This window comes from Macadamia integrifolia, chromosome 7 (genome assembly GCF_013358625.1).
Source record: "Macadamia integrifolia cultivar HAES 741 chromosome 7, SCU_Mint_v3, whole genome shotgun sequence".
Lineage (NCBI taxonomy): Eukaryota > Viridiplantae > Streptophyta > Magnoliopsida > Proteales > Proteaceae > Macadamia > Macadamia integrifolia.
In genome coordinates this window covers 36001367-36015737 of record NC_056563.1, presented here as the reverse complement: position 1 = coordinate 36015737, position 14371 = coordinate 36001367, and the positions used below count along the sequence as shown (strand labels likewise).

General features: G+C 40.6%; 3 protein-coding genes across 4 annotated transcripts in view; 1 reads left to right on the top strand and 2 right to left on the bottom strand.

The window, feature by feature from the left end:
* Positions 1-834: 834 nt before the first annotated feature.
* LOC122084451 (uncharacterized TPR repeat-containing protein At1g05150-like) lies at positions 835-4163 on the bottom strand. Its single transcript, XM_042652696.1, has one exon. It carries the CDS (start codon positions 3653-3655, stop codon positions 1250-1252), a length of 2406 nt encoding a protein of 801 aa, XP_042508630.1. The 5' UTR covers positions 3656-4163; the 3' UTR covers positions 835-1249.
* A 4969-nt stretch (positions 4164-9132) lies between these two features.
* Positions 9133-11124, top strand: LOC122083383 (fructose-bisphosphate aldolase 1, chloroplastic-like). The gene is made up of 6 exons (XM_042651162.1): positions 9133-9453; positions 9560-9829; positions 9922-10031; positions 10117-10207; positions 10293-10562; positions 10652-11124. The coding sequence occupies exons 1-6, from the start codon at positions 9283-9285 to the stop codon at positions 10928-10930; spliced, it is 1191 nt and encodes a 396-aa protein (XP_042507096.1). The 5' UTR covers positions 9133-9282; the 3' UTR covers positions 10931-11124.
* Positions 11125-13161: 2037 nt separating this feature from the next.
* The window catches only part of LOC122083626 (B-box zinc finger protein 19-like), a 3429-nt gene continuing 2219 nt past the window's right edge, over positions 13162-14371 (bottom strand). For both annotated transcript variants that reach the window (XM_042651492.1, XM_042651491.1), the window contains 3 exons: positions 14217-14332; positions 13892-14134; positions 13162-13586 (listed from right to left, as the gene is read on the bottom strand). In XM_042651492.1, the coding sequence (XP_042507426.1) occupies positions 13500-13586; positions 13892-14134; positions 14217-14332 (446 nt within the window). In that variant the 3' untranslated portion in view covers positions 13162-13499. The remainder of the gene's footprint in view (positions 13587-13891; positions 14135-14216; positions 14333-14371) is intronic.

Sequence of the window (14371 nt, the reverse complement as noted above, 5' to 3'; positions counted from 1 at the left end):
AAGAGAGACGAAGGTGGAGACGGTGAAGACAATGAGATCTTCATTAGGGTCAAGATCATTATCATCAGGCATAAGTAATAAATCACTGGATTCACAGTCCCTTGCATTGTATGAACTAATCTTCCATGTCAAGCTATTGAGTCCCAGGTTTCTTACACATAATCTGGACTTAATTTTCTTTGGGTGGACTGCAATTTTCATCTTACCTATAGCTTTTGTCGTTTGGGTTAGAGAGTTAATTAATGTTGCTAAGTAGGAAGAGTTGGTTCAAACAAATTGGTCCCTCTTGTCACGCCCAGCAAATGACATGGTCATAATACTTGCATGTCTTGCTTTGGACGCAACAACTTCGCTGTTAAAGAGCTACATATGAGAGTATTTTCTTTGTTGATTTTGTTTTCAGCAGCATTCAAAATTCAAACAGGTAACAGTGGTGGGTCGTCAATTAGAGTCGGTGAGATTGGATTCTACATCCCCTGCATCAATTGAAAAGCATTCCCCTTGAGGACCTCAAGAATCTGTCAAATAGATTAGACGATATTGGAAATTCCTAGTAGGTTAGAGCGGTTGTTTCCTCTCTTAAGCTGACTGAATTCTATTACTCATTTACATCTCTAAATTCTTCGAAAAGGAAATTTCTCGTTAATATTGATATCTTACATGTCAAACCAATAGCGAAGAATAAGAAAGAAAATTATGACAAGTGTCTATGCATAATACAAAAGAACCCACATCTTTAATAAGGGGGGCATTTTTGATAAAAAAAATATGGGCGAGATTTTTCTCATACAAATGCTTTACCTCAATCTCTCGGGAAAAAACAGTGTCTATGCATAATACAAAAGAAACCACATCTTTAATAAGGGAGAGATTTTTCTCATACAAATGCTTTACCTCAATCTCTCGGGAAAAAAAGGCCAACCAACAACAAAAAACTCAATCTCATCTTAACTTAATGGGGTTGACTACATAGATCCGTAAAACAACAAAATGAGGAAAAATGCCAACCAATCAAGCCAAATCGACAAACACAACTGATAAGAAGAAGCATCAAATATGCTTATACAGAGGGAATGACTATTACAGAAATTATACACATCTATGATTTCATTTCCATCTGCTCAAAATCACCAAGTGTGGATGAACCAGAAAAGGAATAATAACTTCACAAATCTACGAGGGTTGCCCCATCCAAGGACATTTATTATACAATGGCACAGTGGGAAATATTACATGAACTTCAAACAAGTCATTGATCATTCTCAGATGAGCTTTTAGAATGGAAACCGAAGAACATGCACTTATCTTTCATGGCTTCACCTTCACTCCCATACTCCTTGAATTTATACTCTTCCTGCTTGAATCCAGAAGGTACCTTCCCTTCACAATAGCATTGACTACACAAACTGAACCGCAGTTTCATCTCCTTGAAACGAGACCCAATTATAGGGTAGCGGCACAGAGAACAAGCATGGCGACCATGGCGTGTTCTGTCCCCAGTTTCAAGCTTTATTAGAGTAGACATTATTCCAAAACCCCAATCTTGATCATCAAACATCTCTAGGAACTCTGAGAAGGAAACTGGTGAAACATCCGCTTCTCCATGGACTTCCAGTAGTTCACTGACCCCATTGGAAGGAATATAGATAGCTCTCAACATTTTGATGTACTTAACTGCGTCAGCTTTCTTGATATAAACTCCACCTTCGTTCACAGGTCGCCACAGGAGTGAATCAAAGACAACCCTCTTGCGTCTTTCAGCAAGGCCACTACAAATGGGAGCAAGAACAGCATAGAACATGCCCAAATCCACCCTACCAGAGCCTGAATCATCCAACACAGAAAGAATCCTCTCATTGATAGCTTTGACCGCTCCTTGGAAGGTCTCAGGCTTCAAGAAATTAAGCAATCTACGGAGAATTTCCTCCAATGTAGCCTTGCGGATAGATCTCTCAGGAATACCGATACCAGAATAGGAAATTGGAACTTCTGTTTCATTCATTTCTTTCTTCAAAAGTTCAACGTCACAACGATTCAACCTGGTGAGCCTCTGGAAAGCCCTGATTTCAAGAGCACTGACCAAGTCTTGTCTCAGGGTAGTCTTCCTTCCCACTTTCTTAAACTTTGATGGATCCACTACAATGTATGCGCTCTCTCCTTCAGTACCACCATTACCCTTGAGCTTCTTCCTCTGCAACTGCTTCAAATGAACAATAGCGTCATGTAATTCAACTCTCTTTGTCATCTTGAAAGCTTCTTTTAGTGCTTTCCTGGCTTCTTCAGCTTCATTGGTTCCCAACAAAGACACAGCCTTGTTAAGCTGTGCCTTCCAATGGTTAGGCCAGACAGCCAGAACCCTGGTATACATCTCTGAAGCTCTCTGATACCTGCCTATATCCATATAAAGCCCTCCCAGATTATACAAAGCATCCACATGCCCAGGCTTTAAATCTATGGCCTTCTGAAACTCCTGAATTGCCCTCTCATCCTCTCCCATAGCATGCAAAGCCGAACCAAGATCACAATGTGCATCTGCGTAGTCCGGTTTCAAGAAAATGGCCTCCTCCAGTGCCTTCTCGGCCGCCCTATACTCTCCCACCCCAAACAGCGCACTGCCAAGAAGCTTCAAAGCCCTGAAGTGGGTGGGACAAAAGATTGCAGCTTCCCTGTAATGCTCGCAAGCACTTAAAACCATACCTTCGCCTTCGAGGGAAATCCCAAGATTAACATGAATTTGGGGAAGAAGGTAAGACAATTGGTTCCCACCGCCCTCGGCAGCCTCAAGTGCCAACAGGAACTCATCTTTGGCCTCTGTGTGTCTCCCGAGAACGTACAAACAGTTACCAGCCCTGAAATGTGGCCTGACATCGGTCGGCTGAAGCTCGCAAGCCCGCTTGAAGCTCACAAGAGCTTCCTTGAACAGTTGGTGGTCGTACAAGACCCGACCGATCGCCTTGTGCCCATCGAAAGCTTCTTCTCTGGACCTCGCGCCATCCGCTCTGCTTCTCAAAACACCCAACTCCTTCACAAACGCGGCATAGTCATGGCCGGACTCGTCCCAGAAGACCCTTCTCTCCGAAAGGTCCGAAGAAGGTCCCAATTCCGTGGACCAGCCGGCATCGGAGTAGACATCAACGCTATCCCCCTTCATCATCCCATCCTTGGCCTGCTTCGCTTTGAGCCTCTTCACCAGAATCTCCAAATCATCGATGAGCTTCCACGTATCATCGAAGACGACCCCATGATTCGGGGAAGCCGCCCAGGCAGCGGTCGTCTGCTTCTTGTGAGGCTCCACCCTCTCGTCGGCAATCGAGGAGGAAGATGCCTCAGAACCCATATCCATAGCTTTGTCAGAGTCAGAATTGAGCTCGAGACCGAGCGCATCAAAGTCCCGATCCACATCCCCAGCACCATCATCGTAGGTACGAAGAAGGCCCCCATAGCTAAGACCCTTTTCACCATCGATAAACTCACCATAAGTACGGAAGACCTCGTCGAGGATGGCACTGATCTGCTCGTCACTGAACTTAACCCTAGGGTTAACAGCGACGACGAGCGCGGCCATTTCTTCCCTGTTAAGACCTCCATCTTTGTCCACATCGAATTGCTGGAAGATTCTCTTCACTTTTTCGGTTCTGCTCCCCCTGGTAGCCATCTTTCATGGGCTGTTCTTTACTGTAGCAGCGTCGGTTCAGCTCTCCAAGCGCCTAAGTCCCAACTAGACACTGGAGATAAAGGAAGGCATTTGGAACTTTTGTTGGTTCTACTTCTACAGAGTAAGGGGCCCAGAACCAGCAGAGCAGTAGAGGTTATATCATATGGGTTCTTCCACAGCGTCTCAGTAATCTTAATGAGCTAATCGTTTGTTGGGGTCATGATTTAGGGTCTGGTTTAGTTGGAAGTTAGAGAGATTAAAATTAGATAGTTCCACTTATGAGGAAGAGAAGTAGATAGAAAGATAAAGAGGAGAGAGAGAGAGAGAGAGAGAGACGGGGAAGCGTGAGATGATGGAGATCAAATGCTTCAAAGGTGTTGGTGCCAGTGGTGGTGGTGGTGAGCGAATGAGATTCCGGCGGCGGGTCCGGTGGTGGGGGACGGTGGGGCTGTGAAGTCCCAACTTCCAACTTCCAACTTCCCAAGTCCGACCGAAGAGCATATCACATTTCTCTTCTTCGCTTCAAGTCCCTCAAGTGGTCGTCGCGGCTTTTTCGGAAAAGGTTCTGCTGGCTGTCGGGGAAGCGTATCATTGTTTCAAAATCGGAAGACGATTCGGATTAATGAAATCGGCCGATTCGTATCAGAACTGATACTGATTGGCCTATTCACAATTCCGACCCAAGCTGAGCTTCGATTCTCATATTTCTGTAAGGCTATATTTGGTTGTCTGGAAAAGGAAGGAAAAAATTTCAAAATTTCTTTTCATTTATTAACAAGGGAGGTTATGTTTTGGTTGTTAATAAATGAAAAGAAAAATAAAATTTATAAAAAAATAAACACATAAATCAATCATTACATTGTTATTTTCTCTTGAAATTCAAAATTTTATTTTTTTGGTAATTAAACAATGGCATCAATCTTTCATTTTGTGAGAAGTTGTGGTTATGAAAAAATTCTATATCAATTATGATCCAGCAATAGTAAAGAAAGGTAAAAATGGATTCCCACTCTCTACTCTCTCTCTCTCTCTCTCTCTCTCTCTCTCTCTCTCTCTCTCTCCTCACCTCTTACCATAAAAAGTTTTGAATTTGACCGTTGATACCATCTTAGATTCTTAGTAGTGTCAAAATGAAAAAGAAAAATGGTCAAAATTCAAAAACACCTAGGTGTTGGTGTTGTAAAAATAAAATGATCTGATTCAGCTTAATACAATTGATCAATATCAATAATGACGATGACCAATACTCATGGATGCCATGATCTAAATTCTTCTACCTAACTGGCATGCCCATTCCTTGCTCTAAATATAAAAGGCTTAATAAATATTTCAAATAATAATAATAATAATAAATTGAGTAAGGGAAATAAAGTAATTTCTCTATTAAGTCAGCTACCCCATCGATGTGCTGTACCATTAATTAATTAAAAAGATAAATGTATGTACTTGTGAAAAAAGAAGGCTAAATATTAAATATAATCTCCATAAACTCTTTCAACAGCAGGGGTTTTTGGAATCGGCATCCAATATGGTGTATTGGCATATCCATATTGGTATTGGATTTGTATTGGTATCTACTGGATGGTAAATGTTCAAAATAATGGTAGTAGTACCTATAGTCTATATATTCAGATTCAGAGGGTAAATGGTCAAAATAATGGTGGTATATATCATATTTTAGAAACAAAATTCAGCAGATACGTATAGTTATATATTGATTTTACTGATATCAATATCAATACTGATACCATGGATTAAATTTTAGTAATCGAAAGTTAGCCATATAGATTCCAACTATCACTTAAGACACTAGCTTGCAAACTTTTTTTTTTCAATAGAATTTCCGCCTATAAAAATTTGTTCTCGATGAATATCTGAAATACCTTTTCCCTCATTATTTCAATCATCTTATGATTTTCGTTACTTATAATGAAAAAATACCATTGATGAGGAATAACTACCTCCCTCCATGTGATCCCCTAGTTGTGTGTGTGCATATTTAGCGTTAAGTATTTTAGGATTTAAAAACATAGAATTCAGTGTGGAATCGATCACCATCAATTCAAATTGTCATGGAATTGGCCACGAACTGTCATCATTCTGGTAATATGTTGAATTTCCATGCATTAGAGTGCCCCGACTTATACTTCTACTGTAGTCCCTTTCACCCTCTTGGTAGTTATGGAATTTTGCCATGTGATCAATTCTAATTAAACAAAACTTGACATGTAAGTGAGAAACCTCAGGATCGACCTCTTCATAAAGATTCAATGAACTACTGTTACGTAATAGATTAGGATGTCCTACTCTCTCTCTTTCTCTCTCTCTCTCTCTTCTTTTTTTTTTTTTTTTTTTTTTTGGAGAAGATTTATTCTTGTGACTTGATTTTCTTTTGGTATAGACTGAAGTAGATTTGTTGTGTATTTTGAGTGTAATATATTTAAGGACCATGTTTTCCTTCATGCATGATGAAAGAGGAATCCCTCGCCATTATCATTGGCCCCGCCTAATTGGATTTATTTTTTTGATAAAATAATCCTATATAGTAGGGGTAAGAGTTTATGACGACATGTGAGTCTAATCATTAGGTCAAATCAACAATGGTGAGGGATCTTTCCTCCACATTGAAAAAGGAATCCCTCACAATTGTCATGGATTGTTTGATTGGGTAAGGGAATGGTGTTTTCAACTTCCCTAACAAAAAATAGAAATAAAAAATCATTGTATTGAAAGAGGCCCTGAAACTAAAAAGAGAGGATTTGCTATGACGCCCGAGTGCAGTTTCTCAGCAATAAGAGGGTGGGAAATTGAATAATCCCAACAAGGGGTGAGTTTTAAATGTGAGAATGTGGAGTCATTGGATGGGATGTGAAAGCGCATGCACATGAATCTACACATTGGCATCATGATAATATTTTCCTCAAAAATTAATTCAACTTTCACTGAAAGCAGTGAAGACCACTAAACACCCCCGTGTGGGTGGTCCAAGGTGTGCCTAGTGGGAGTCGAACTTAAGACGTTCGAGTTTACAACTTGTACCAAGTTCGTTGCTCACCAATTACGCTACCTCCTTGGGTTACTTAATCTCTCTCTTATTTTAATTTGTTTTTATTTTGAATGGAGTCCAAGTGTAAATCAAACGCCGTACTATAATGATTCTCGTACGAGGACTTGATCTACACTCGAGGGATAGGGGAGTGACCTGTGTTTAGAGACAACAAAATGACCACCTCATCCCCCATAAAATGTAAAATGATTCCCCGATGCTTCCTCGCAGGCTCCCCATGAAATGAATGAATCAAGTGATGTAGTCTTTTGGTAGTCTTCTTTGTTTCTTACTTTGACTCTTCACCTACCCTTCTTCAGTTTTTGACACTGTAACTCTGCAAGACCTATCAAATATGATGTGTTTGTTGCAACACCCCAGTTGGTGAGGAGCAATATGTCGACCCAACACTTACAGATTGTCTTTCCACCAAATCATTTCATTCTAAGATGAGAGTGTTATGCTTATACACCAGTACACCTCCAATTAGGGTATAAGTTTAGCCATGACGATTCGAATCCGCTCTAATCTACCCTGAGCTTGAACCTTGTCTAACCCGACTATGAGGGCCAACCTGGCCCAACCCGACTTAACCCTGTGTGGGATTGGGCCGGGCCTGGGTTGATGCATAGAAAACCCAACCCGACCCTAACTCACCTTGAGTCTAACCTTGATTATTATTGTGTTTAACTAATAATGTTTTCTCACCCTAGTATACACTATATAATGTATTTTTAAACCCTTGCTCCCTATTTATAAGGTATCAAGAGAGAGAGACCTTGGTTGTTTTTGTGTTGTTATTGTTAATTTGTATTAGACTTTTTAATTCTCCATTTGCTTTGGTTATTTATTATTTTGCTATCTTCTTCTTTTCTTTTTAAGTCTTGTTTCTCTCTTACATTGGAATTTGCATTCACTTTTGGGTTCTCTATTGTAGTAGATGGAATTATTGAAATTTAGAATTGAAAATGTTGGGTTTTTTTTTTTTTTTTTACTGGAACATTGCACATATTGATAGGAAACAACTCCACTTGCCTAATATTTTGGGTTAGGCTTAGCCCATTTGGGGATTTGGCAATAATTCTCAACTTGGACTTCCTTTCTGGCCAAGATTTAACTCAACTCATAATGTCATTGCATCTTGTTATATTAAAATGTGATTCCACTAAGAAGACTAGCAAGGGTCAACCCGACCCAACCCGGCCCAACCCTGAGCCCTGTAGGGTTGGGCCTGAGCATGAACCCGATAGGGTTGGGTTAGGGTTTTAAGAAACACGGCTCAACTCAGCCCTGTTTCACCCCTATCTCCAATAATCTTGATCGTCTAATGGGGATATATCTATTCTTTCTCTTCTGACGTGAATTGAAAATCCCAATCCAGTGGCTATGAAGGGAAATGGTCATACACATGATAGTTTACCTATCAATCTCGATCATTGTTTGAGGAATCGGAATTGAATAGCTGATTCTAGTCAAATTGGAGATCTGATTCCCAATTCTTTCTAATTCATTAGTCGCATAATTTAACTCGGAATTAGAGATCGAATTGTTGAACTAACCCCTACCCATTCCGATCTGATAAGCCTAGAATACAATAACAATATCATCTAAAACTTTATGCCAACTTAATGAGATTGATCACATGAAGATTTCAAGTAAGAATGAGCGTAAAAATTCATATATAAATTATGACTAATTATAATAAGTATCGACTATCAATCAAACGCACCACAATAAATCAGTAATAAGCTTATGACAACACACTAAAACCCTTGCTATTCAATTTTGACAACTCTAGAATCGAGTTGTCCTAGAAGATACATAATTGAGATCCATCAGAGTGATTCTCCCAAATCTGACCCCGATTTTTTTAAGAAGTTTATTTATTTATTTATTTATTTTGGTAAGGAGATTTTTGAAGAAGTGACATTTGTGGTCTGTGTTCCAAAAGAAGAAGTAGAAATGTAGAACCCCACATGATGGACCCACTCTGTTTTACGTGGAGGCATCACATGTATTGGATGACGTGGCAATCTCCCTACCGTCTGCTTACATGTCATGCCATGACATGGAGGATAAATTCAGAAAAATTACATGCTCATGTTCACGTCCTCAAGATAAAGAATCTTTCCAAATCAAAGCACTCGTTTAATTTGGACTCTTTTCAGGGTTGTGACTCCTATCTTTGTCGGATCTGCTACCATAAAATTGAAAGAAAAAAAAAAAACACTATTTTTTTCTGGTTCTGCAAAATTCTAGCTGAAAAAATGCCAATCAATTCTGATTTCTGACCAAACCAGCCCTTCGAAGTTCATAATCACTCACTCTTCGTGAAGCAGAAGAAGGTTAATCAACCCATGTGGCAAAAGGTGGTTGGTGGGTAGATAACAGCCTCAAATGGCACATCTCTGGCTTACAGAGATAAGACCAGAGGAGAGGTGGTAGTGGTGGTGAGGAGACTCGAGGGACTCCCACAAGGATAATAAAGAGAAGAGAAGTGAGTGAAAAAAGTATCAAAAGAGTGAAGAAGAAGAAGAAGAAGAAGAAGAAGAAGAAGAAGAAGGAGGAGGAGGAGAAGAAAATGGCTTCTGCATCGATGATCAAGTCGTCTCCAGTGCTGGACAAATCCGAGTGGGTGAAGGGTCAGAGCCTTCGCCAACCGTCGGCCTCGGTGGTCCGATGCCACCCCATCTCCCCTTCTTCTCTCACTATCCGTGCTGGTTCATACGCCGACGAGCTTATCAAGACCGCTGTACGTATCATGTCTTCAAGGATAATGATTTTGTTTCGTTTTATGTTTTGGGGAAAATGAAAATTGAAGAGCTGGGAGCTCTGTGTTTCTGTTTGATGTTGTGCAGAAAACGGTTGCTTCTCCAGGGCGTGGAATCTTGGCCATGGACGAGTCGAACGCAACCTGTGGGAAGCGATTGGCGTCGATTGGGCTGGAGAACACAGAGGCCAACCGTCAAGCCTACAGGACACTATTAGTGTCAGCTCCAGGACTGGGTAACTACATCTCCGGAGCCATCCTTTTCGAGGAGACTCTGTACCAATCCACAGTTGATGGCAAGAAGATAGTGGACGTGCTTGTTGAGCAGAACATTGTTCCTGGTATTAAGGTCGACAAGGTGAGTCGAGGTCTCTGTAATTCGATTACCCAATTTCATTTCTGAACTGGGTATTTGGAAACTAAAAATGAATTTCCTCAAAACGAACGCAGGGTCTCGTTCCCTTGGCCGGTTCCAACGATGAGTCATGGTGCCAAGGTCTTGATGGCCTTGCCTCCCGCACTGCTGCTTACTATGAGCAGGGCGCTCGTTTCGCGAAATGGTAAGCTACTGTTTCTCTTACAGAATTAGAAAATTGGTGGATCTCAGATTCTTATGTGACTTTCCTGCAACAATTCTTTGAACAGGCGTACTGTTGTGAGCATTCCCAACGGCCCATCTGCTCTAGCAGTGAAGGAAGCAGCTTGGGGTCTTGCTCGCTATGCTGCCATTTCTCAAGTATGTGCTACTGTTAAGAACTAATTAAAACTGAAAATTAAGAAAGGGTTATTTGATCTGATCGATTCATTGGTTGATGATGCAGGACAATGGGTTGGTCCCGATTGTGGAGCCGGAGATCTTGCTGGATGGTGAGCATGGGATCGACAGAACCTTCGAGGTCGCCCAGAAAGTGTGGGCCGAAGTCTTCTTCTACCTTGCAGAGAACAACGTCATGTTTGAAGGAATCCTGCTCAAACCCAGTATGGTCACTCCTGGGGCTGAGTGCAAGGAGAGGGCCACACCAAAGCAGGTCTCCGAGTACACCCTCAAGCTCCTCCGCCGAAGAATCCCCCCATCTGTCCCAGGAATCATGGCAAGTCGTCCTCCAATTTTCCCATAATTCAGACTCCAATTCCTTTTTTCTATTACTAAAGGATAAAATTTTTATCTTCGAATTTGCAGTTTTTGTCTGGTGGGCAATCCGAAGTTGAAGCAACCCTGAACCTGAACGCTATGAACCAGGCTCCTAACCAATGGCATGTGTCTTTCTCGTACGCCAGAGCTCTCCAGAACACTTGCCTCAAGACATGGGGAGGAAGACCGGAGAACGTGAAGGCAGCCCAGGATGTTCTCCTCCTCCGGGCCAAGGCCAACTCTCTTGCTCAACTCGGCAAATACACCGGCGAGGGAGAGTCTGAGGAGTCCAAGAAAGGAATGTTTGTGAAGGGCTACGTTTACTAAGATCCTTACTAAGCTTTTACAAGCTTGTTAGCAATGAAGAAGGCTCTCTCTTTCTCCTGCATCCCTCACTCACTGTGTGGCTGGCTTTTTTTTTATTTTTTTTTATTTTTATTACATGTAATTTTATTTAGGGACGATAAATTTATTGCGAATGAGATTACTTAGTGCGCACTTGTGTTGTGTGCATGGTTTAAGATGTCGGAATCAGAGAAGACCGATATCTATTCGATTTTAATCCAGATTGGCCTGAATCGGACAGAAATATTCGATACCGATCAAGCCACATGTTATCAGCCAAGAATCAGGACCAAACATTTCTGATCCAATCGATTTAGACCGATTCGATTCAATTCAATTCTTCAAAACATAGTTCTGTGTCGTATTAATACAGTTTCAGAATAGGGATTGCCGATCCCAACACGCCACACCAATGGTGGTGCAAAAAACAGTATCTTCTACATCAGGGTCTACCTGATCAGAGTATGGGCGAGAAAATAACAAGTAAGAAAACCTCATGTGAGAGGGAAACAGTACTCTGGCATTGTGATGGTTCTTTTCTCATCTTATATATTATATTAAGGGAAAAGGTTGGGTCAATGCACGTTGGGGTGTCCAACCTGTGTCACTCTGTCCCTCTCCTTAAGAAATGGCCTTCATACCCCTTTGCCTTTACATCCTCATCTTTCCCCCATTGGTCGAGCCGCAAGCTCTAGGAAAACTAGTGGCATGCCCAGTCTTTTCCCATTATATAATTAGGGGAAAAAAAGGCTCCTCAGTTGTGTGGCCCTTGAATAATTGTGGAGACCAATGAGGGGGTGCATATGGGTATCAAGTATCAACAAGGATTGGGTTTTTGTATTTCACAGGGGTGGAGGTGTCCTCTATGTTAGGGTTCAAGGTCCACACGACCAAGAAGTATTTATTTACCCATGTAATAACCCTCGGTCACATAAAAACACACAACCACACACAAATTAGCTTGGAAAATAAAAGATTTTATGATCTATCTAGCCTGCCTACATAGATTATGAGTTACACTCACAACACCTTTATATCGTTTTTTAATTACAAATAAAATATAACATGTAGTAAAGTAGTTTATAGGAGAAGGTTTCTTAAAGAGCAATGTGGCCCCTGCACCGGCGGAATATTCATGCTCTATAAGCGATGGTACATTTTTCCGTCATTAAAATACAACACCAACTTTGACCATCTATCCAATGGTAATTGTTTTTGCTACAAAAATTCCCATGGTAAATAATCAAATTTGTTATAATGATGGATGGAATTTCCGTTTTTCATGAGGGATGAAGCAAGAGTTTTAGGCTTCCCCCCCATTGTGTCCTAATACATGGCCGCACTCCCTTTTAGGCTTCTTTTCCCAAATCTCATCCCCAACTTTGGGAGTGTGTGAACCAACAAAACTTAATAAATCTGAGTGCAGATCAACCCGTATGAGAATCAATCACCCGTTAGGCCAATACTGATATAGATACAGATCAGCCGCATCAGTTTGAATCCGGACAGTTTTGAGTCTTTCTACCTCAGTTTTAGCAATACCGGATTGGGCAGTATCGGTATCAAACACCGCCAATATGCTCGATCTGATAGCAATATACAAGCTTGTTCTTCCCGCAGTATTGGAACCGATAGCTTACCTTTTCAATCCTCTTTTAAATCCTCCATGATTCGTGTTTGATCTTTATTTTTACCCATTACTTCCTTCTTTTAATCAGTAAAATACTATTAAAAAAACAATAATTTTTTTTTCTTTTAATAAGATCCTAAGTCAATTGAATAAAAAAATAATAATAATAAATAAATAAATATATTCATAGATTTTAAAAAATCTTGCCCTGGAACCAAAATGTGGAAGCCCGTTATCTAGCCAAGTAGGCTTCCTCTTTTCATCAAGTTCAATGCAAGATCAGGCCATCCGTTTGAGTGCCTGGTTGAAGCCACAATTAGTTTACCCATTATATGGTATATCCTAAGAGTCAAACCTTTTCTATGAATAGCAAGCATAAGTAAATAAGCTATAGCAATCTAGTGGTTGCACATTCGAATTGGGAAATAGTCTCTTCACGAAGTGGGGGTAAGACTGCATGCATATATTATGACACTCCCCAGACCAAACAGTGGTGGGAGCCTCATGAAGTGGGTATGACCTTCAAAAGACATAGGGTTAATGTCAGAAACTTCCTATAGATAACATATGTAAATTATAAGTATAAATAAATGAGCAGCTTCATATATTATCATAAATCTCCGAGTAGGCGAATATTTCATACACAATAGAGTTCATTCTCCATACTGTTCAAGGGAAGGCACTGACTATACATTGAAGAACATCCAAAATTTTTGAGAAAAAAATTAGTACATGTTCCCCTGACCTCATGGATTGTAACATGGGTTACTGAAGTCCTCCCAACAATAAATTTGAAGTGAACCCTATTCTCCAAACCTCAAAATTCATAGCATACAATTTGTAAAATGAGAAATAGGGAAAAAACATGGGAGATAATGAGATATGAACTACCATTAGAAAAAGGTACAGCAGATACCTTCCTCACTTCTGAGGCTCTCTTTTGAAAGATCCCACAGGAACCATGCTTGCTTCATCATCATCGTTACTTAGAACATCAATTCCATGCACCTTTATTTACAAGAAGGCATAATATTCATCAAATAAGCTATAATTGGAAGATCAATACACTGAAGTCCCTAAATTTAAACACACACACACACACACACACAAAGAAGAGGTTCTAAATTAGGCAAACTTTTAGGGCTGTCAAGGGGTCAGGCTAGGTTAAGAGGCCTTCCAGCCAGCTCTCCATCAAGCTCTCTTGTATACCCATTAGTTTGAAATGAGATTTGAATATTTAGCCAAATCTGAATTAGGTACCTGCTCAACTTGTTCACATCCCTAGTCATAATCACACCAAAACACATTCATACCTGATTATTTGAAGCTTGTTCATGTACCCCATTTGGCCAAGCATTTAGATCAATCATTTTGGAATCCATCTTTCCATGGTTGTCAGTGTTAGTATTTAGCACTGGAATAGGAGAGGCCCTGTGATTTTGTAAATTTTCTCTCATAGTCAGTTTAGGCATCTGATTTTGTTCCCTTCTAATCTCCCCCTGATCCATAGGTTGCGACGACAGGTCCTCAAACTGGCCAGGTTTATCCCCTGGAAACTGAAGAATTGAAGATAAAATTCTTTCAGGGCCTTAACATAATGCATAAACCAAACCCATGGTGAAAATTAAAGTCACATACCTCAACTCTCTGTCTCAATAAGAGATATCTTTCATGGGTTCTTTTACCTCCAACATGTACAATCAAATCACATTGCAGACAAAGGGAACTTCCATCTATTTCACAGTAAAAGAATGCTGCATCCAGTTTGCAGGAGAATGACGAGGGGGGGGGGG